The sequence below is a fragment of the Delphinapterus leucas genome, chromosome 18 (assembly GCF_059928025.1).
Source record: "Delphinapterus leucas isolate spDelLeu-1000000601 "Yukka" chromosome 18, BTC_Dleu_Yukka2, whole genome shotgun sequence".
NCBI classification, from domain to species: domain Eukaryota; kingdom Metazoa; phylum Chordata; class Mammalia; order Artiodactyla; family Monodontidae; genus Delphinapterus; species Delphinapterus leucas.
Window position 1 is genome coordinate 63,895,682 of NC_143146.1, and position 23,159 is coordinate 63,918,840.

A 23,159-nucleotide genomic window follows, 5' to 3' on the forward strand; every position below is an offset into this window, starting at 1 on the left:
CGAAAGACTTTGAGTTTCTGGGGCAGTAGATTGTGAGAAGGCAAATATATGGGGGAACTAACAGAAGTTAGAGGTTAGTGAGTAAAGTGGGTTATGTGGATTCCTTTAGTGTCGTCTCTGGGCTGACAAGTGTCTAGGGTTGTTTTCAGTGATTAATTTTTGTTCTTTCTGGTAGAGGAGGGTGGGGACATCTCTACAAATTTATGTCCTGCTTTTGGGCAAACAGAGGGAAGGCAGAGAGGTTTTTTGTGTGTTTGCTTCTTCTCAAATGCTTACAGCTCAAAATAATCTTTATACCAAAGGGGCATATTTTGTGCTGGCATATTCTGCTATCTCTCAGAGGCCACGTGGAAAGAGGGAGAGAGAGAGAGAGAGAGAGAGAGAGAGAGAGTTGCCCAGCCAGCCCATTTCTTCCAGCCATTCCAGCTAAGCCATCAAATATGTGAATGAAAAAGGCATGTTGGACGTCCAGCTAGCTGCTATCTGACTGCAACCACGTGAGAGACCCCAAGCAGGAACCACCCAGCTGAGCCCAGTCAACCGGAGAGCCATGAGAGGTAATAAATTGTTGTTTTAAGCCATTTAATTGAGTTTTGGGGTGGTCTGTTATGTAGCAATCGATAACTGGGATATAGAATGATTTTGTTCTTTTCATTTTCATGGCAGGCTTATCGAGTCAGTTAGTGTAGAATTTCATGAGACATTTAGGCCAAAGTCACTGATGTATGTCAGGACCTATTTCAGTTGATTTGCTGCCCCTTGCCCAAGGCACATTGCTCTAGAAAGTGCACTTCAAGGGGGCACTGGGAAGAAAAGGACTGGTGAATCAGCGCCAGAAGAGAAGGAGGACGAAAAACATTCTCTTTTAGGCTATGTTTTTGTCACTTTCATAAATGATTGCTCTGGACAATTGCACAAGTTATGGTTTTTCAAAGGGCAGATCTATTCTTATTTTTCTCAGAATGTATTGAAGTTCTCTTGTGGTTTAATTTGTGGCCAGTTAGAACTACTCTATTAATTATCCATATTGTGGTAATCATTTCATGATGTATGCAAGTCAAATCATGATGCTGCACACCTTAAACTTACACAGTGCTGGTTGTCAATTATATCTCAACAAAACTGGAGGAAAAACAAACACCCCCCCACCCCCAAACAGAGTGCATTTCTTGTAGACAGAAAAAAAAAAAAAAAAAAGGAAAGCACCCTTGAGTGTACTGTGTTTAGCATTGTCACAAAAGTTCTGCCAGGGCTAGTGGATCTTAGCAAGATCTGTTCAACGTAGCCTGTGTTTTCAGCATCACAAAAAATTCCCCACCAGGGCTTCTCTGGTGGCGCAGTGGTTAAGAATCCACCTGCCAGTGCAGGGGACACGAGTTTGAGCCCTGGTCTGGGAAGATCCCACATGCCGCGGAGCAACGAAGCCCTTGCGCCACAACTACTGAGCCTGCGCTGTAGAGCCTGCGAGCCACAACTACTGAGCCTGCGCTGTAGAGCCCGAGAGCCACAGTTACTGAAGCCCGTGCTCCGCAACAAGTGAAGCCACCTCAATGAGAAGCCCCAGCACGGCAACGCCCGACGCGCAGCAATGAAGACCCAACGCAGCCAAACATAAATAAATAAAATAAATAAATTTATTTAAAAAAATTCTCCACCAATCTTGATTCTTTTTTGAAGCGTCAGGGAAAATGTTGATGCCAATATTCAACCGACAGTATGGAATTCTAAGCTAGAGGTTGGCATGTGACCTACTAGCCGGCATTTTTCACCCGGGTGTGTACGCTCATGCCCTTCCAGATCTGAGAATCCCTCATCTCTCCTGGGCCACTGTTCACTGCCTTCATACGGGACAGGAGAAAGCCAGGTCTTTCTCTTGCATTTTTTTTTTTAATTTCTAAGGCCATTTTAGATCAATGAAACATATATGTCTCATGTTTTGACTCTCCGTCAAAAACAGACTGAAAAGAAATACCAATTTATCGGACAGCATGTCCCATGTTAATTTTGTTTTTTAACCTCCTTGGTGGCCATGGATCATTTCGAGAATATGATGAACGCTGTGGATCCTCTCCCCCTAACGCCGCACAGCAGGCGCCGTTCTGCGCCTCATCTTACTGGCCCCATCAGCAGTATTTTGCACAGTCGATCGCTCCCTCCACTCTCAGCTCTCGGGTCAGGGCCGCGTCCCCAGCGCCACCCCCTTGCTGACCTCAGTTGACTCCACCTCTGGGATGGGGCCAGAATCGCGGAGGGGGGGAGGAGTCGCCTGGAGACAGCGGGCTCGGCCGCGGACGGCCCGGAACACAGTTAGCAGCCCCTGTTGTCAGCCGGCACACGAACGAGAGGAGCGCGTCGGGTTGGGGAACGGAAGCGGGAGCGGGGGGGCGTGTTTGTCAGAGGACGCGTCGTCGCCCCTGTGTGCCCAGTTCTGTTTGTTTCTCCGCGATGTTTCCGAGGGTCTCGGTTCTCCTCCCTCTTCGCCCCCTTTCCCGCCTCCCTTTGTGCTCCGGAGGCCCAGAGGTATCGGCGGCCGCCGTCGTGCTACTCGCTTCTCCGCATGGAACTGTCAGGTACCGCGTTGCAGCGCTGTTGGCCCGGCAGGTCTTCAGGCAACCCCTGTCCCCGCTCCTGCACATTCAGTTCTCTTTCTCCGGCTTCCTGGAGTCCGTGTTATGATCCGCGGGATCTTAGAAGCCGTCGCTTTAAATCTGAGCAAAGGGAAATCCCAGAAAGATAATATGACTTGCCCAAGGTCATGGTGACAGGCCTGGTCCGCTGCCCTGTGCTCTTTCTGCTACATACCGTGCCTCATCTCTCTTGCCACTTCTCCCCTCATTTTATCCAGGTTCCAGAAAGCGAAGTTGTTTTGTTTTATTTTTTAATTCTTTTAAAATTTTTTGTCTCCCAAGTCTGTGATGGTTTCATTTTTTACCTTCATTATTGAAAACGCTTACCGTGTGCCAGCGCTGGGGTTAAGCCCCGAGTAACACAGTCCTGCCATCGCCGAGCTTAAGAGTTCCACCACATAGGCAATTCAAGTATAGTGGAGTAATCGCTGAGATAGTGTAGGTAGCGCAGAGTACCACAGAATTCATTGAACTGGTAATTGCTGGGTGAGCAAATCGAGACGCCTGACCATTGCAGGAGAGGTTCAGAGTATCCTTTCGGGAAAAGAAGCTTGATAAAACCTAAAGGGGGCCCAAGGGTTGGAGTTAGTCAGGCAAGAAGAAGATTTGCAGCATACTTGGTGTTGGTATTTATTCTCTGAGAACTCTCATGATTATGAAAACTTAATGCTCCTGCATATATATTCCATGCAGATCAGTTGGGGGCCCTTTGGGTTAAGTACAGCCCTGAAGCAGGTTAGGAGCAGTGGGGATGGGAAGAAGTAGCTGGATGGAAAAGAATTCACAGGTGAAATTGCTAGGATGTGATATATGATGAGGCAAGGGTAGGGCAGTCAGAGCAAAGATTTCAGCGGGCTGCTTGGGAGGATTAGGGTACCATTAATGTTAACAGAAGAATGAGGACCAGCTTTGAGAAGGCTTTTAAAATACGTCATAATTTTTAGAATACAAAAATAGCTATTTATGGTAAGAGGCCCCTTCAGTACAGAAGAGTGAAAAATGGAAAGTCAGTCTGAGAGGCAAGCTCTTGAATGTGGTCTTGGATGGGCTGCATTTGAAGTGCTGATGAGATGCTGTCAGTGGTAACAAGCCCAGGTGGGAGGTTAGGGCTAGAGTTTTATTATTTTAGTGTTATGGAGTTACTTCCTTATACATGATTTTCCTGGTATAAATATAGGTTACTTTCTGTAGTACTAGAGCAGCCTTGGAAGGAAACGTTGAAGTACGGGTTATATGTGAGATTCTTTCTCCTGATTGCCACCTTTCTGTTATAATACCTTTAGTATTAATTTAACTTTCACATGTAAAATAATAGAGCATTTTCCTAAATTCAATGGTACCACATATTGAATATTATAATGTGTCCGTGTACTGATTTGTTTTTAATAAATTTATTTATTTATGGCTGCGTTATTTATGGCTTTGTTGCTACACGCAGGCTTTCTCTGGTTGCAGCGAGCGGGGGCTACTCTTCGTTGCGGTGCACAGACTTCTCATTGCCGGGGCTTCTCTTGTTGTGGTGCACGGGCTTCAGTAGTTGTGGCTCACGGGCTCAGTAGTTGTGGCACGCAGGCTTTAGAGCACAGGTTCAGTAGTTGTGGTGCATGAGCTTAGTTGCTCTGCGGCATGTGGGATCTTCCCGGACCAGGGCTCGAACCCGTGTCCCCTGCATTGGCAGGCGGATTCTTAACCACTGTGCCACCAGGGAAGTCCCCTGTGTACTGATTATAAGGATATTGGTTAAGCAGTTGGTTTTCATTCTGATTTTTAAGTGTCTGATGTGTTAGCCTCTGACATTTTTATGAGCAGATCAAATAGTTTGTTTCAGCCTTTTTGGAAATAGCCATTTCTCTTTTCATTAAAGGCTCCCTCATCTGGCACTACCACCTACTAGCTTTGAGAACTTGAGATACTATTTAACCCAGGGTCTGATGCAGGTTCTTGAGATCAGTTGCACCAGAATCACCTGAGGTCCTGATTAAATTCAGATCTTTGGGCCTGATTCCAAACTTACCAACTGAGAATCTCAGGAATCCATGTTTTAAATAAGCTCCCCAGGTGATTCATATAACCTCTAAAGGTTAAGAACCACTAATTTAACCTTTTTGAGCAGCAGTTTCTTCTATAATATGGGAATAATAAAACCTGTTCTGTAAGAGGGTAAGGATTAAATGGCATGTGTAACATGGCTACTCAGATGTGGGCCTCTGTTGGGCAGCATCAGCATTACTTGGGAACTTGTTAGAAATGAGTTCCTCTGAGTTCCTCCCCAAAGCTGCTGAATCAGAATTCCTTGGTGGAACCAAAGAATCTGTGTTTCAGCAAGTCCTTTAGGTAGTTATTATGCGTATTAAAGTTTGAGAAACAGTGCTCTAGCCTGTTAGCTTCATGAAATAGGCACCATGAAATTTTTATTTACTAAGGCATCATCAATGCCTAGTATAGTGCCCAGCACAGAGTAGATATTCATTATATTTAATAAATGACTTTTTGTACTTTATACCCTCTTACTGAAACTAACACATTCATTAGTTTTTAAAGTTCTTCAACATTAACTATCAAAAGGTTCTTAATGCCACAAAATAAAGTTAGATATTTGGGTTCCTTAGAATTGGGAAGTCTTTTTTTGCATGAGTTTGAAATAGATGTGGTTGTTTGTGTTGTTCTTTTTCACAAATAAATGTAAAGAAGAAAGCAGAATGACAACTCTAGCCACTGAATGTTCTTTTTTCCCGTTCCAGTTAGTTTACAGATAGTGATCAGTTAAATGGCATGGAGCTCAATGAGAAAGTTGAATAGATTAGAATCACACCCAGGAATTTGTTTGAAGAAAGTAACCTTTTTTTTACTGATAGAAATTTCTTTATTTTCATATTGTTTAATTGTGACGTTTTATAGAGGTCTTATATCATGTTAAGAGCAAGGACTTGGCAGTCTGTCAGTTTGGGGTTTGAGAATAATACGTTGAAATTTATTAACCATGTCAGTGTTTCACAACTTTTTTAATGTCATGGAACATAGACAATGATATTTGTACCAGACCTTGAGATAAATGGGAGGCAGCAACAGACAGGTGCACCAGCGGCCCTGCTCCTCACCCAGCCACTTCAAGGACCAGGTGGTCAGTATCTCAGCACACCTGTAACTCATTTGTGCTCACCAGCGGGTCTTAGGCCTTAGTGAGCTCCGAGCTACATGACCTTGGCTAAGTTACTCCTCTGGTTTCCAGTTTCCTTATCTGCAAAATGGGGATAATACCTACCTTTTGGAGTTGATGTGGGTATGAGAAAATGTACATAAAATGTTGCACAAGACTAGGCACATAGTATATGTTCAGTAAATGTTAAATTGCTGTCCTTACAGTTGCTGATAACAGTAATAAGCAAAAGGGAAGGGTTTAATTGAAAAACTTTGAGCCCTGTTATTATTTTGCAGTGTTTTTTTTTTGTTTTCTTTAATCTTTTCAGGACAAAAAATAATATCCAAAGATATTTTGGCACTAACAGCGTGATCTATAGCAAGAAAGATGATCAGTCTGTTCCAACCCGTGAGATTTCCAAGGAGACAGAGAGCCAACACAGTGTAAAGGAGAATACGAAAAAAGACTTGGTAAATATTCTTAAGGGAATGAAAGTTGAATTAAGCGCAGTAAATGTACAAACAACAAAGCCACCCAACAGAAGACAACTTAAAAGTTTGGAGGCTTCAACTGTCAGACTTCAGAGTGCTCCAGAAGATGCCCCCCAAAAGAGGTAAATTGAATTGCAATTTGAATGTTTTTCTTTGAAAGTAATTTTTGAAACTCCAGTCTTTTTCTTTTAGAAGAAAAATTTTTTTAATTAGAGTACATTGGAGATACAGAGTTAATGAAGACTAAATATTAGTTTGTAAACACAGAGACTAATAATTAAATGAGAAATACTGTTATTCTATATTTAAATAAGTGGATATCTGTATGGAGTCTAGAGAGAGGGAAAGATTAGTGATCTAATTGAGAATTCCACATTCTCTTACATATTCATCACTTATTAACTGCATTTAATTGCTTCTTTAAGCTGTTAATTAACAAATTATTTACATCCTGATTTGAAGGTTGCTTTGTGTCCCTGAAGGACTTCTTTATTTGAAATTTCATTTTAAAAAATCCATCTAGGATAGAATTTTGTCATGTTAATTACAGCTGTTTTATATTACTTCCTTTGACCAGTAATTATCAGGGCTCTCAGCTTACCTGGTTTCCTCAAAGTATTGTAATTACTTGTGCTTGTCAAAAGAGTATAATATTTTACTGATTCTACGTGCAATTGGTGATATTTTAGCATTGTGTTGTAGTTTAAATGGCAGTATTTCGTTTTAGTTATATATAATGTGACATAGTCAATTCAAGTAATAAGAAATGTGGCTTTAAGATCCCCATCTCTGACTTCTCTTAGCAGAATAAACAGATAGTGTAGGTTTCTATTCCCAGAATGACTTAACATTTTAACAGAACTGCTTAGTTTCTACATTGTATCATATTGTATCTAAACTACCACTGGAAAGCATAATTGAGTGGTAGAGAGTAAGCAATTCAAACAGGAAACGCCCATGTTAAGTACCTTCTCCTCCTCCTTTTTAGAAACAATATAAAACAAATAAAAAATATATACATACGTAATTAGGTAATACTCCGACACACATTTATAATTACTTATGAAGAGTAAGGGTTTTTTCCCAGCTTCCAGACCTGTTTATGATTCATTTTGCTTTTTATTATAATTATACAATTTAAGTAACTATTAATGAAATGGTTAAAATGAGTTGATTGCTTTGCAAAGCCTCAGTAAAGGTAATTTTTAAAGTTGCTTTCCAATTAGGTATGAAGGAGACAAGCATAAAAGTCCAGGAAAATTCTGCACTCAGACTGCTTTGTAAGCGTTTTAAGTTCTTGCTCCATGTTTCCACTTTAAAGAAACCAATTGGCGATATTGGAGGATGTACTATGGGTGTAGTATACATGTAAGAGATGTATCAATACCTTGGAACTTCTGTCAGTGGTCCTGTGTTCAAAGAAGAGGCTTTGATCCTGTATCAAAAGATTGGTGAATGAGATACATTTATTTTGAGTTTTTTAAAATGTATCTTTTAATGATTCCCACCCCCCTCCAGTCCGCTTTTTTTTTTAAAGGAATCCCAGATGCAGAGAACTTGGTTAGCCGTCGTCTTTGATTCATGATGTACTGTCATCATTGCCCCGCGCATGGCCCGCTTTTAGCTCGCTTACTTGTATTATATGTCGAACACCCTCCCCAATGTTGATACAGTTACCATGGATGCATAACAATTGCCCCCAAATTCAGCAGCATAAAACGGCCTTCTTTCATGCTCATGGATTCTGTGGGTCAGCAGTTTGGACGGAGTACAGTAGAGAAGGCTCACCTCTGCTCCGTGATGTCTGGGGCCTCAGCTGGAAGACTTGGAAGTTTGGGAGCTGGAATCATCTGTGGGTTTGCTCACTCAGGTCTGACAGTTGATGCTGGCTGTTAGCTGACACCTTAGCCAGGACTGTTACAGAGCCACCTATATGTGGCCTGGGCTTCCTCACTGCATGGTGGCTGGGTTCCAAGGGTGAGTGTCCCAAGAGAAAACGAGCCCCTAGGAATTTGTATCGTTTTATGACCTAGCCTTGGAGTCAGACTGGACACCGCCACTCTCATTCCTGTTCCATATTGATTTTTGAAGGGTTCTTGCTTTTTCATCACAGCAACTGCTGGAGAACCATCTTCACAAAGATATGGTGGCATTGAAAGGAATGCGGTAGTCTAACGTTAAAACTGTGAACTACCTTGAGTTAGTAGTTCACACAGTCACTGACAGACGTGGCTGATATTTCCCTATGGTACTCCAGGGTGCCTTAGGGCACGGTTTGGGAACCAGGGTCCTGGTCTACATTGAGCTCCCTGTGAGAGGCCCTGGGACCACACCTTTAAGTTTCCTAGAATTCTTGTTGTCTGAAGGGCACTCTAAGGCACCATCTTAAATCTTTCTAAGATCTTAACAGAGGGTTTTACAGTCATGCCCATGGCTTTATCTTTAGACCGTTTTCCTAATGCTGCCCTGGATTTGATCTCTGTACAGAAGCCATTTCTAAATTTTAGCATCATTTGCTATCTGGAGGGGCTAAGAATGAGAAATGTTTTCTTTTGATCCCAGCAGGTCTTGGCTCCTTTATGTGGGACAGTTCTTCTCTCTCCTCTCACATTTTACCATTGGCCACTAAGAAGGCAGGAGGCACCTTCAGTATTCTGTCTGGAAGGCTCCTTGCTAGGTCGTCCAGTTCACTGAGCATCTCTCTCATTTGCCATATTACTTCAAGCAATAATGTCGCTAAACAAAGGCCCCCTTTCCTCCAGCTTCCAGTAATGTTGATTTTCCTATAGTCCTCACGCGGCCGCCAGGCTCTAACAGTCTCTTTGAGGCCCGAAGCTTTCTCTAACACTTGCCTCAGGATCTCTCCGGTTTCCCCCCTCTGCCAGTACCCAAAACTCTCCCATACATTTTAGGTTTTTTTGTTTTTGTTTTATAACAGCAGCACCCACGCTCCAGGCTCCAGAATCTGTTCCAGTTATCTGTCGCTGCATAACAAACCATCCCAAGGCTTAGGGGCAGCATCTCTCTGCAGTCTGGGCAAAGAGCTGCACGTAGTTGTGTCTGCTCCACTCAGCGTCAGCAAGGGCAGCTTCAAAGCTGGCATCTGGAGTTCTCTGAAAGCTTGCCCACGTACAGTACATTCCAGTGCTTGATGCTGGCTATTGGCTGAGACCGTATTTGGGGCTCTTGGCCAGAACACTTACCCAGGGCCTCTCCAAGTGGCCTGGGCTTCTTCACAACCTGAGAGCTGGGGTCCATGGACACACGTCTCAAGAGAGATCCCAACAAAAGTCGTGTCACATTATGTGGCCTAGCCTCACAAGTCACAGGGCATCATTTCTCTCTCATTCTGTTCCTTGAGGCAGTCACGAAGTCTCCCCTGGTTTCAGGGGGAGGGGAAATTGCCTCTCTAGATGGGCTTGTAGCAAGGTTTTGGAAGAGCTTGTGGGACCCGAAACACTGCTGTCTCTGTTTTATGAAAATACCTGCCACAGCTGTTAACCTGATTACTGTAGTTGTCAGCTGTATCGAAGGCAACATTATCATGATAAAATTGACCCCCTGAATAACTGATTGCATCTGGATTGGGCGAACTATAGGTACCGTATGGTTCAGTGTACTTAGGGCTTCCTCGAGCACAGTTACTCTTGTAACTGCATGTCCTTTGTAGGGACCACAGATACTCTGCCTGTGGCCTTGTTACAAGAGATACTGGTTCCTGTGGGGCACTAAGCTCCTCCTGCGCCTGTGCGATGTGGGTCTCCTATCCTAACTCCTGGATGGCTGTGTGACGTGTCACCCGCGAGTGCTGCAGGGGCTCCCCGAGAGGGACACCTGAGGCTGCCCTGCCAGCCTGCTGTGGCTCTGCCCTTTACCTTTCTGAGTAGTCCGGGCCAGGCACGTCAGTGGTAGTCTTGTGAGTCTGCATGTATTGTGAAACCTTACAAGACCCCTGGTGGGTGCAGTGATAACCATAGTTCTAGCTCCTCCTTTAAGTAACATTCTCTTAACCAAGCAACTACCTGCTCTGATTTCAGCTACCTATTCATTAAGGTCCCCTTTCCTCCAGCTTCCAGTAACATTGATTTTCCTACAGCCCTCACCCTCAGCATCCTTGAGCGTTTCCAGGCTCTGACAGTCTCTTTGAGGCCCAGCTTCAGGGATGTGGGCACTTTGATTTGCAAGTTAGACATCATTTCCTAAGGTAGAAAGCCAGGTGCAGTAAAACAGTAATTCGGATCCCACTCATTGAGGTGGCAATTTTCAGTGATGTAAAAAACTTTTTATATCTGGCATATTTTTCTCCTAACTTACCCTAATTTACTGAAGAACAGCTTTTTTTTTTTTTTTAGCTTATGGAAAGTTTAAAACATAAAGTAAACAAAATCATATGATGTTTTGATAATTATCAAATCTTGCCATTCTTGTCATCTATACCTTCACCCACTTTCCATCTCCCACGTGGTGATTTTGTTTTTCTTTTTTCCAGGTAAAATTTATATACATTAAAGTGTACAAATCTTAGCTGTAGGAGTTTGGCAAATTGATGTGCCCATGTAACCCACATACTTTCCAAGATGCAGAGCATTTCCCATCTTCACCTTCCCCATCAGTAACCTTCTGTCCTGAGGCAGCCACTGTTCTGATTTTTTTTCGCCTTAGTTTGGCCTCTTCTAGAACTCGATATAAGTGGAATCATACCATATATACTTTTTCTAATCCAGCTTCTTTCATTCAGTTTCATACATGTTGTGGAGTGAGTGGAGTACTGTTCCATTGCATGGATAGATCACTGTTTATCTGTTCTGATGATAGACCTTTGGGTTGTTTCCAATTTGAGGATATTACCATTAAAGCTTGTATAAACAGGTTTAACCACTTTTATATTTGCTTGCAGCCTGTATTGTTTTCGAAATAAAACGGCATCTAACTTAAAAATCCACTAATTTATCACTTTCGAGGCTGATCCCTCCTTCCTCCACCTTAATCTGTTGCTCTGGGTTAGTATTGTGCTTCATTAAGGATCCATTAACTTTAACTTTCAATATTGTAACATTTATATAAAACCGACACCTAGTATTTAAGAATTCTTTTTTTAAAAAAAATTTTAGTGAAGTATAGTTGATTTACAATGCTGTGTTAAGAATTCTTGATTTTGTCAGAAATTTAATTGAATGATACTTTTTGAAGGACAAAAAGTTTTCTCCCAAGAAATCATTTTACTTTCCACTGAAGTAATGCCTCTTTTCTCTCATTTGTCTTTCATGTTCTCTTTCAGAAGTGAGTCCCTGAGCCCGGAGTTGGTGGCGGCTGCCTCCGCGGTTGCAGACTCTCTCCCTTTTGACAAGCAGATGACCAAGTCGGAGCTGCTGAAGCAGCTCCAGCAGCACGAGGAAGCCTCGAGGGCACAGAAGGATGGAGAGAGACCTAAAGTTAGGTTGGTGAATCCAATAGCTGTGTCAGTGATGCTGATATGTCAAAATAGGCTGGCTCCATGTGAGTGATGAGCTACATTACATAATATATTCATTTATATATAAAATATGCCTCATAAGTATTAGCAGTTTGATTTCTTTTAAAACTCGTGTGTTAAATAAGATTTCAGTTTTAAAAGACCAATTGAATGATTAAACTTCTTTTGAGAAGTTACATAATTTCTTGTCCCTGAAAAAGAAGTGGTAAATTCAGTAATGTTATTTAAAATAAAGAAATAAATAATAGAGTAAGACAATTTCTCTGAGAAGTTTTTCTTTTAGTTAAATAATATGCTGGTTTTATGCACAATATGATCATGCATTTTATTTGTCTTTGAACAAATGCAAGGCAATAAATAAATATGGCTAAATCTCAACTTTAATATAGGTTTTTAATCTAGGTGCTAGGTATACAGATATTGATATCTACTTGTCTGGGTGTTTGACAGATTTCATGAGGGACACTTTTAATTATGCTTTAAATGAACACTTCTGAAGAACATCTTTAAAAGAGAGAAAGCCACATCAATCTTAGTGGTCTGTGGTATTAATAGGCAACATATAATTTTTTCTTTAAACATGATTTTTTGTTCAGTATTAGTGCATAGAAGTGAAGTAAGAATTAAGTGATATGAATCTCATGTTTAAGAAAGTTTATTACTCTTCTGTAGCTAAAATTTCTAACACACTTGACCTTTTTCTTGTTTCAGTTTCACTGACATCATATCAGATATGAAAGTTGCCAGGTCTGCCACAGCGAGAGTTAGCACAGGACCAGTGCATCAGATTCAGTTTGATGAAGGGGCTGACGATTTTGCTGGCCAAGCGAAGCCTGCTGATCTGAGAAGAAGGTATTCAGGCTCTGCAGTCAGTCTGGTTTTGTTTGTTGAACTGTAGATTTACTTTGTTGCTGTGCATATTGTTGCTGTTGGGTGTCTGAGCGTCACGGATGCATTTATATCTGTCTCCTTACTCTCCACGTCCCATTTCCTAGAGAGGGAAAGATGTACTGGGTTTCGCAGCCCTACATTTTTCTATATCGTAAATCAGAATGGGCCCTGCCTCACATTTACCCACGGTGAATAAAGGTCTCCTGATTTAGAGTAAGTGGAGCTGACTGAATTCTGAACAAATGAATGTTTTGCGAGAAACACTATTTTTCATTCTGATGTGTGCCTAACAGTGTAGATTCATGTACTCTCTCTATCTCTCTATATAATCATCTTTCTTCATACCTTAGAGAAATAACCCACCATCAGAAAAAGAAAGAAGATCCATTATAATACCTTAAAGTAGTAGGTTATTTGTGGCAATCTGAATTCGGTAATTTGCAGATCTTAAAGATGCTAAGCCATGCCTTACATAGTTTTTTGGTTGTGTTTTTATACATTTATTTATTTTATTTATTTTTGGCTGCGTTGGGTCTTTGTTGCTGCACACGGGCTTTCTCTAGTTGTGGTGAGCAGGGGCAAGTCTTCGTTGCGGTGCACGGGCTTCTCATTGCAACGGCTTCTCGTAGCAGAGCACAGGCTCTAGGTGTGCGGGCTTCAGTAGTTGTGGCACACGGGCTCAGTAGTTGTGGCCTGCGGGCTCTAGAGCGTGGGCTCAGTAGTTGTGGCGCACGGGCTCAGTAGTTGTGGCCTGTGGGCTCTAGAGCGCGGGCTTAGTAGTTGTGGCACACGGGCTCAGTAGTTGTGGCCTGCGGGCTCTAGAGCGCGGGCTCAGTAGTTGTGGCGCACGGGCTCAGTAGTTGTGGCCTGCGGGCTCTAGAGCGCAGGCTCAGTAGTTGTGGCGCACGGGCTCAGTAGTTGTGGCCTGCGGGCTCTAGAGTGCGGGCTCAGTAGTTGTGGCGCACGGGCTTAGTTGCTCCACGGCATGTGGGATCTTCCCTGACCAGGGCTCAAACCCATGTCCCCTGCATTGGAGGTGGATTCTTAACCACCGCGCCACCAGGGAAGTCCTAGGCCGCTTTTTAATGCGGTCATTATATGCATATAAACCCCCTCCCTACTTTTTCAGCTTCTTCCTCACCACCTTCTAATTTTTGATGACAGCTCGAATCATTAAAAATCAATCTAGGGCTTCCCTGGTGGCGCAGTGGTTGAGAGTACGCCTACCGATGCAGGGGACACGGGTTCATGCCCCGGTCCGGGAAGATCCCACATGCCGCGGAGCGGCTGGGCCCGTGAGCCGTGGCCGCTGAGCCTGCGCGTCCAGAGCCTGTGCTCCGCAACGGGAGAGGCCACAACGGTAAGAGGCCCGCGTACCGAAAAAAAAAAAAATCAATCTATAATATAGCATTCTGATGTAGTTGCATGGCATCATTTCAAAGAAGACTGATTTAAAGAAGACTAAAGTTAAATATTTTGGGACAATATTTTTTGGTTTGTTTTTTTAACAAATTTAATGCCTTTTCTGTCTTATTTATTTATTTTTGGCTGCGTTGGGTCTTCATTGCTGCACATGGGCTTTCTCTAGTTGCGGCGAGCGGGGGCTAACTTTGTTGTGGAGCGCGGGCTTCTCATTGTGGTGGCTTCTCGTTGCAGAGCACAGGCTCTAGGCGCATAGGCTTCAGTAGTTGTGGCACGCGGGCTCAGTAGTTGTGGCTTGTGGGCTCTAGAGCACAGGCTCAGTAGTTGTGGCGCACGGGCTTAGCTGCTCTGCAGCATGTGCGACCTTCCCAGACCAGGGATGGAACCCATGTCCCCTGCATTGGCAGGCGGATTCTTAACCACTGCGCCACCAGGGAAGTCCCAGGGCAATATTTAATAAGTTAAACTCCAAGTACACATTCTACTTTATTCAATGTCATAGATATAAATATCACTTTAAATTAGTAATTCAAATAGTCTTCTGAAGTCACTGTAACCCCTGAACTTCCTTTGTTAACTGCTGACCATCTTTTCCAATCTTCCTGTACAAATTAATAATCTAACACCCAGAAGGAGCTAACTCAGGTTCCTGAGATTATATACATAGAACAAAACCCATGGAATACACAACACACAGAAGACATTCTGTAAGCACCTCCTGCTATGAAGTTCAGTTAGTGTTTGTCAGACCATGCTAAATATTTGGTTCCCCTCCCCAACTGTCACTTTATAGGCTTGAAAGAGAGAAAGAACAGAAACTTTATGTAAATACAGACAGCTTTCTATTATAAAATAACTGTGGGGCTTCCCTGGTGGCACAGTGGTTAAGAATCCACCTGCCAGGGCTTTCCATGGCCTCTCACTGTTGTGGCCTCTCCCGTTGCGGAGCACAGGCTCCGGACGCGCAGGCTTAGTGGCCATGGCTCACGGGCCCAGCTGCTCCGCGGCATGTGGGATCTTCCCGGACCGGGGCACGAACCCGTGTTCCCTGCATCGGCAGGCGGACTCTCAACCACTGCGCCACCAGGGAAGCCCCTGTGCAATCTTTTATAATTATAATTTATAATTAAGCAGGCAGTGTTTTTTACCCTTAAACTAAGACAAATGTTGACTTTAACAACTTCTAACTTAGCATATTTTAATAGCTTTCCACAATGTCAGGTTTTCTAAAACCTTAATATGAAATGGATCAAATAAAAATTGTGGCAAATTAAGCTGATCTTTTCAATTAGGTATTTTGGTAGTTAAATTGTTGTAACTTCTTTGTTGTATTATGATGCAGAAATTCAGGTGAACTTGTTCCTGTTTTTAGTTATCAGTCCTAAAGACGTGGCAATTTAGTTAAAATGTCTGGTGTGGGGCAGCAGAATTATTTTTAATTTTTACGTTGAATATTTCATATAAAATTTTCTTCTCATAAACAATTTTTTGTTGACTGTGTATAAACTATTCATTAAAATATTTTTTTTCTTTTTCAGTTTTAGGAAAAATATATTCAAGGGGAAGAGGCTCAATATTTTTGAGCTTAAGGCAGTTACTGAAGAGGCACCTGAAACAGGTTTGTTAAGAAAACAGCACTATTTCTCAGGTGTAAACATTCCATCTTTGGAAAATGTCCTTCGTGTTTTGATTGCGTAATCATTGGGTATTTTAATATTCCATCCTGTCATTGACCTGGATCTTGCTTATTAACGTAGTTGTTGACATGTTAATGTTGGTCAGATTTCTCCCTTGAAATGCTGCAGCCCGTGAGGCAATGGGAGGTAAGTACCATCAGCCACATGAATCCAGATCTATAGATTGGCTGCTAATTTGGGTTAGAACGTTAATGATCACCTTCTATTTGCAACACACCTTTGCACTATTATGTAAAGATAAATTGTGGTGTCTGCCCTAAGGCAGCTTACTATCTAGAAGAGGAGATAGCACTTATAGGTGCTAATTTATTGAAGTGATTTAGAGATTATTTAGGAGATGGGAAGGAGAGCATTCAGGGAATATATTTAGCAGACTTGTAGTGTTTTTTTCTTAACACACAGTTAGTGTTTGTTCTCTGTTCTTCCCCCTTTCTTCTTTCGGCAAGAAGTCAAATCCTTCACAGTCACCATTTTAAGCCTAATTAAAAGAGAAATAAGTGTCCTCTTGCTTGACATTAAATTTGTTTTACTGATAACTTAAAATAAATGAAGAAACTCCATACAAATGGTCTTAGCTTATAAGTGACTTTCATTTCTAAGGATTATCAGTTAACTTTTTGGACCTTGGTAGAAATAATTTCATTTTTGATATTTAAGTTTCTAGGCCATCTTCCAGTGGCTCATTTAATCTTTCAGTTACTTATAAAAACATCTGATTTTCCCACTGTTCAATAAACTCCTTGATATTAGGGGCTGGGTCTTATTGATTTTTGTATACCCAATAGCCTCTAGCCAAGTGGCTTACAAATAATAGGAATCCGTTATCTGAAATCCTTTTTTAAACTAATTGAGCTATAAAATAAATATCCATGGAGGAAAGGCATTAATTCAATCACTGTTCATTTAAGCTGAAGATGAAGCTAAGAGAACAACCCCCCCTTCTTGTACTGTGACAACTGCATTCTGTCTTCTATGATTGATGAAAAGGAAATGCAAAATGCACAGGCGTGGAGAATGGATCACCTCTCCCCTGTTGAAGTGGCAACTATTTTTTTTTTTGGGCCGCACCGCCCAGCTTGTGGGGATCTTAGTTCCCGGACCAGGGATTGAACCCTGGCCACTGCCGTGAATCTTAACCACTGGACCACCAGGGAATTCCTGAAGTGGCAACTCTTAAGCTTGCCCCAAAAGGAGAATTTTTTGTCAGGGCAGCTGCTAAGGTTCACCTAATGAACAGCCAGAAGAGGTGCTTGGGTTCTTGAAGGAGCCAGCTTGCTTTTTTAAAAAGTAAATTTATTTATTTATTTTTGGCTGCTTTGGGTCTTTGTTTCTGCGCGCGGGTTTCTCTAGTTGCAGCAAGCGGTGGCTACTCTTCATTGTGGTGCACAGGCTTCTCACTGCAGTGGCTTCTCTTGTTGCGGAGCACGGGTTCTAGGTGTGCGTGCTTCAGTAGTTGTGGCATGTGGCCTCAGCAGTTGTGGCTCGTGGACTCTAGAGCGCAGGCTCAGTAGTTGTGGTGCATGGGCTTAGTTGCTCCGCGGCATGTGGGATCTTCCCGGACCAGGGCTCAAACCCGTGTCCCCTTCATTGGTAGGTGGATTCTTAACCACTGTGCCACCAGGGAAGTCCCGATAAGTATATTCTTAACTTCTTAAGAAACTGCCAAACTCTTTTATTCAGTACAGGGCAGCTGTACCATTACATTTCCACCAGTGATGTTTGGTGGGAATGTGACTCATTCTTTAAAGATGTCTTAAATTTCCAAAACAAGTAAATGATTGAAACATGTGATATGATGGTGGTAAAAAGCTAACACTATATTACCTTACTCATAGAGTTGGTTGTGAGGATTAAATGAACTAATGTATAAAAAGCATTTAGCACAGAATAAGTGCCCAGTATGCATTAATAGTATTGTCATTGTTATTGTAATTATGTTAATTTAACTTATTTGGTCTTTATTAGTAGTACATTAGTGACTTAACAGACTAAAAATAAAGATAAACAGACTGGACTTTAAAGATCTAAATCACATGTTGTATAAAAAGTATTCAGTCATAAAAAGATCCGTGAACAGAATAGACATTTCTTGTTTCCTTTCCAATAGAGGGGGCAGTGAGACTAGCGGTTGATTACCTAGCATTATAGTAAAAACAAAAAGTAAGGCTTGCAATTATTGTGGTTGTAGTCTTTATATATTATTTTTGTTTCAATTTTAGCTATCAAAGAGTGACCTTTCATTATATACTGGTTTTTGTTTTGTTGTTTTTGTTTTTTGTGGGTTTTTTGGGGTGCATTGGGTCTTTGTTGCTGCACGCGGGCTTCCTCTAGTTGCAGTGAGCAGGGGCTACTCTTCGTTGTGGTGCACAGGCTTCTCATTGCGGTGGCCTCCCTTGTTGCAGAGCACAGGCTCTAGGCACGTGGGCTTCAGTAGTTGCAGCATGTGGGCTCAGTAGTTGTGGCTCATAGGATCTAGAGCGCAAGCTCAGTAGTTGTGGTGCACGGGCTTAGTTGCTCCGAGGCATGTGGAGTCTTCCCAGACCAGGGATCGAACCCATGTCCCTCTTCATTGGCAGGTGGATTCTTAACCACTGCGCCACCAGGGAAGTCCCTATATACTGTTTGATTATGAGGTTCAAGATCTGAAAATATATTACCAATTCAGAGCTGATAACATTTTTTTAATATAAATTTATTTTATTTATTTATTTTTGGCTGTGTTGGGTCTCCATTGCTGCGCATGGGCTTTCTCTAGTTGTGGCGAGTGGGAGCTACTCTTCATTGTGGTGTGCAGGCTTCTCATTGTGGTGGCTTCCCTTGGTGTGGAGCATAGGCTCTAGGCATGTGGGCTTCAGTAGCGTTGTGGCGGGCAGGCTCAGTAGTTGTGGCACATGGGCTTAGTTGCTCCGTGGCATGTGGGATCTTCCCGGACCAGGGATCAAACCCGTGTCCCCTGCATTGGCAGGCGGATTCTTAACTACTGTGCCACCAGAGAAGCCCTGATGATAACATTTTTAAAAAGAAAGATATTTATATGGAATTGTGCGTAATTTGGATGTTTTTATTCTACAGAGGCAGTACCTTCTCTTTGGGATGTAGAATTTGCTAAGCAGTTAGCGGCAGTCAATGAACAACCCTTTCAGAATGGTTTTGAAGAGATGATCCAATTGACAAAAGAGGGGAAATTGTGGGAGTTCCCAATTAACAATGAAGCAGGTAAGTCTTAATGCCATAGGTTTATAAAACTCAATGATTGAGATTAAATCTGGCAGATGTTCAGTTGTAGGTTTTGGACATTTACCTGAATTTCAAAACTTTGCGTAAACATCTTTGTGATGTCCTAAAAGAAATCTGACAGTGTTTTTTTAAAAAGAATGCTACGATTTCACTGAATTCTAGTTGTTGGGTAAGGAAAATAAAGAAGTAAAATTATATGGCAGAAATGCATCATGAATTTCTGTGACATAGAAGTGTTGAGAACTGCAGATGATGACAGCTTTCTACTTGCTAAAAGCAGGAGAGTACCTGGTAAATCTTCTAATACATTAAATACTGGGTATGAGATCATCCTTCAGTTTTGGGGAACATTACAACCTTCAAGTTTTATGCTGGTATCTTTTATTTAAAACGGTTGCATTAATGAGACACGAGTTTCTTGTATTCAAAGCCACTCAAAACAAATAGGTTAGGAGGCTTTGAAATTCTTTGGCTGCATACCTAGATGCTTTGAGCCAGTAATAAAACATTATCTACTTTCCTGGAGATTTTTCTAGCGGTGTTACATCTTCCTCAATCAAAAGGAAAACAGTATTGCTATGCTGTTTATTTTTTATGGCGCCCGTGATGTCATCAGCTAAACATTTCATTGAATTTTTATTGATGTATTTTCAGTTAGAAGGGATTCATTTACTTTTATGGTAAGATTAAATAGAAATAGCAAACACCTCAGGAAGTCTTAGGAAAATGTTGTCTGTATTTTAACCTTTGTAGTATTATGCTGCACTGTAATATTTTCATTTTTGATAACCTTTCATTTGTTTGGATTAATAAGTGGAGTGGTAGCTTAAATAGTCTTATATTTTCATAAAGTAATCTTTTGTATAGGAAAACTTTAGGGACTTACAAATCCTTTAGCAAATTCTTAATATTTTATATATTTGTATGATATATTCAGTAATATAGAAATTTGCATTTCATCTATTAAATAATGTGTATTTTTTAAAGTATACTTTAAATATTTTTAAAAGTATTATGGCTTCTACATTCTAGAAGGTATCAGGATAAGGTAAAAAAAAAACAAAAAAAACCAAGGACTTTTATTTGTGTAAGCCTGAGTTCAGATTCCAGCTATGTCAGTTATTAGCCATTTGCCTTTGAGGAAATTATTTAACCTCCTGAGCCTTAGTTTTCTCATGTGTAAAATTAAAGGTACCTCACTGGAAGAATGTAAGAATTAAATAAGATATTGAGTTGCTCAGCACAGTTCTTGGCATATAATACATAGGAATAAATGTTAGTTCTTTTCCCCTCCTGTATGATGATAGAATTTTAAAAGTAGCAAAAAAAACTAACAAAATACAATCTATGATATTAAGGGAAGACTTTGTTCCATATTTGATGAAAGTTGGGTGTTCCAGGTCCTCATGGTTCAACATATGGTTTTAAAACCCAGTATTGAGGTAGAATATGTGACTTTACTTAGGAGAGACAGTGAGTGTGGTGGTTAGAGACCAAGTTCCTGAGTGAGTCTTCATCTCTCCAAGCCTCACTTCCTCCATCTTATAAAATGATGGGAATAATAATAGGATTATTTTATGGGATTCTTCTGAGAAACAACTCATTATACAAGTAAAGCATTGTTACCATCATCATCCCTGTTTCTACAACAACGATATTGTGAGGGGATTTGCTATTATAACTTTTCTCTTCTATACTATAACATCTTTAAATCTTAAAATATTCATGAGGATACTGTGTATTTTCTAGGAACCACCAAATAGGATAATAGAAAAGCATGAATTGGCAGTACATTGTCATCAGCAGAAAAACATTTAAGTTCATCAGAATCTTGAGTGTCCAAACTCCAAAGGAATTTATCTCAGATTTGATCTCGTTTCTGAGAAAGTGTAATTTCTGAAAAAGGAAAAAAAACATGTTTTCTGGTCAGGTTGGGGAGATAAATGTGACAAGTGTCCATATACACTGTACATATTATTGATGCTTTGGGGTCGGAAAGGGAGGTATCTCATTTCCAGCTCCTGAAGGCAATTGTTATCTGAACGAAGAACAGGAAGGGAACTGTGGAAACGTTCTCACCTTGATCACTCCCCTCAGTACACACTTAGGGTCTTCTGAATACTTTAAGAGGACCGGCCTTAGAACCTGGAGCCTTAGCCGTTCAGTAACATTCTTTTATATTTCTTATACTTAAATTTTAAGAGTAGTAAAACATCATGCTCTCTCTCCTAATAATTAGCTTCATGAAGATTTACTTTGATGTTTTTGGGAAAAGATGTTTTGTTGTGTATTTAGGGACTCACCATGTCAGTTTGGGAACATAATACCAAAAATGATAAAATGCATGTCTTGTGTTTAAAATTTACTTCCCATTGTTGTGTTTTTCTGTTATATAAAAAATTGCACTTGTTTGTTTTGCCACTTAAAATGTAAAAATTGTTTTTCCCGTTTGAAGTAGCTTTTTGTCAGTTTTTAAAACCTGGTTTGTCCCTTCTATGTGCTTTGCGAGCCTAGAGATTTATAAAAGCTGTTAGATGGAATTATTCCCAGTTAGATTTTGTAGTCTTTGTTATATATTGGATTGATAATAAGATCACTTCTGTTTTAGCTTTGGCTTTATCTAAATTTAATCCCATTTTTACCACTACCCAGTTAACAGGGTCCTGCTCTTGAATATCCATTAGCCATGTACATGCCACCGAATTACAGGTGTTTTGAAAATACCCTCCAAGAGTAATTCTCAGTTTAGAGGCTTCAGTGGGCAAAAAAGCTCAGTCATGGATGTCAGTCACACTTTTGTTTTTATTCTTCAGTTGGTTTAAACTTGTAATGTGCCATCCTTTGCTAGGGTATCTGGAATGTGTGCTTTAATATGAGCTAGCAAGAATAGTGAGAAAAGTTCAGAATTACCATAGAACTCTAAAGAGGGCTCTGTTGTCATGTGGGAGGGTATAGTGTGGAGAAAATTAGGGCAAATATAAAGATGATTAAGTATGTGGTGTCTGAAACAATCTGTTGGTTGTTTGAGATGGTGGCCTTTGAACAAGAGCCTCAGAATACTAACAGGAAAAGAAATAATAGTTTTGACAAAATAGAAGTGGAAGCAAGTCAAAGTGAAAGTCACTGAATTTGCTTCAGTGCTATAATACACTCGTCAAAAATAATTGGTCGGGGCTTCCCTGGTGGCACAGTGGTTGAGAGTCCGCCTGCCGATGCAGGGGACGCGGGTTCGTGCCCCGATCGGGGAAGATCCCACATGCCGCGTGAGCCGTGGCCACTGAGCCTGCGCGTCCGGAGCCTATGCTCTGCAACGGGAGAGGCCACAACAGTGAGAGGCCCGCGTACTGCAAAAAAAAAAAAAAAATTGGTCATTGCTATTAGCTGGATTTTACCGTTTATTTGCTGTACCATATTTTTAGCTGTATTCAGTAATATTTAATTGCATTCAGTAATATTTAAAGGAGAATTAGACACAGATTTAACCTGAGTTGATTGTACACCATTTGGGATTTCCTTGTTGTATTTAATTTCCCACACTCTCTTATTTTCTCCTTACTATATTATGTTTCTTTTGTTTATTAAAAAATATTTAAATTACAGAAATATATTAAAGTTTACTTGCAAAAAAGTTAAATAATATGGAAGAATAGAGAATATACCTTTACCTCTCAGTTCTCTTCCCTTTTTCTGAAACGACCATTGTCAATAGTTTGATAAGTGTCCTCACAGTCCACTTTAAATGGTAGTTTCACATTTATCTGTTGTTTTGGTCTATATGGGACCATAAAATGGAACTATTTTACATATTCTATAGTATGCCATTGTATGAATGCACTGTAATTTATTTTACCACTTTCCTGTTGATGGATGGAGCTGTAGTGAATCTTTTTATACATATCCTTCCGTATATGTCTGAGTACTTCAATTCCTAGAAGGGTCAAACAATAGGCGTGTTTTATATTGCAATAAATATTGGCACATTCTCTTCTAAAAAGATAGCCAGCTGCTCCTCCAGCTGGCAGGATGGGGGCGGGAGCGGCATGGAATGTCTCACCATTCAGCACACAGATTTTCACTTAATCCCCCTTCTTATCAATTTAGTGACTCATTCCTCTTTCTGTTTTAGTTTCTCCAAAAAGTAAACTTCCCATCTTCTTTGGGAAATGGATGGTGTAGTCATCT

The 23,159-nt window shown here is 41.0% G+C and overlaps 1 protein-coding gene across 1 annotated transcript in view; it reads left to right on the plus strand.

Annotated features, from left to right (window-relative positions):
- The first annotated feature begins 2,372 nt into the window (after window positions 1-2,372).
- MRPS31 (mitochondrial ribosomal protein S31) overlaps window positions 2,373-23,159 on the plus strand; it is a 28,797-nt gene continuing 8,010 nt past the window's right edge. The window contains exons 1-6 of the mRNA XM_089899649.1: window positions 2,373-2,570; window positions 6,095-6,379; window positions 11,536-11,694; window positions 12,442-12,582; window positions 15,582-15,661; window positions 18,813-18,956. Coding sequence (XP_089755775.1) covers window positions 2,446-2,570; window positions 6,095-6,379; window positions 11,536-11,694; window positions 12,442-12,582; window positions 15,582-15,661; window positions 18,813-18,956 — 934 coding nt within the window. The 5' untranslated portion in view covers window positions 2,373-2,445. The remainder of the gene's footprint in view (window positions 2,571-6,094; window positions 6,380-11,535; window positions 11,695-12,441; window positions 12,583-15,581; window positions 15,662-18,812; window positions 18,957-23,159) is intronic.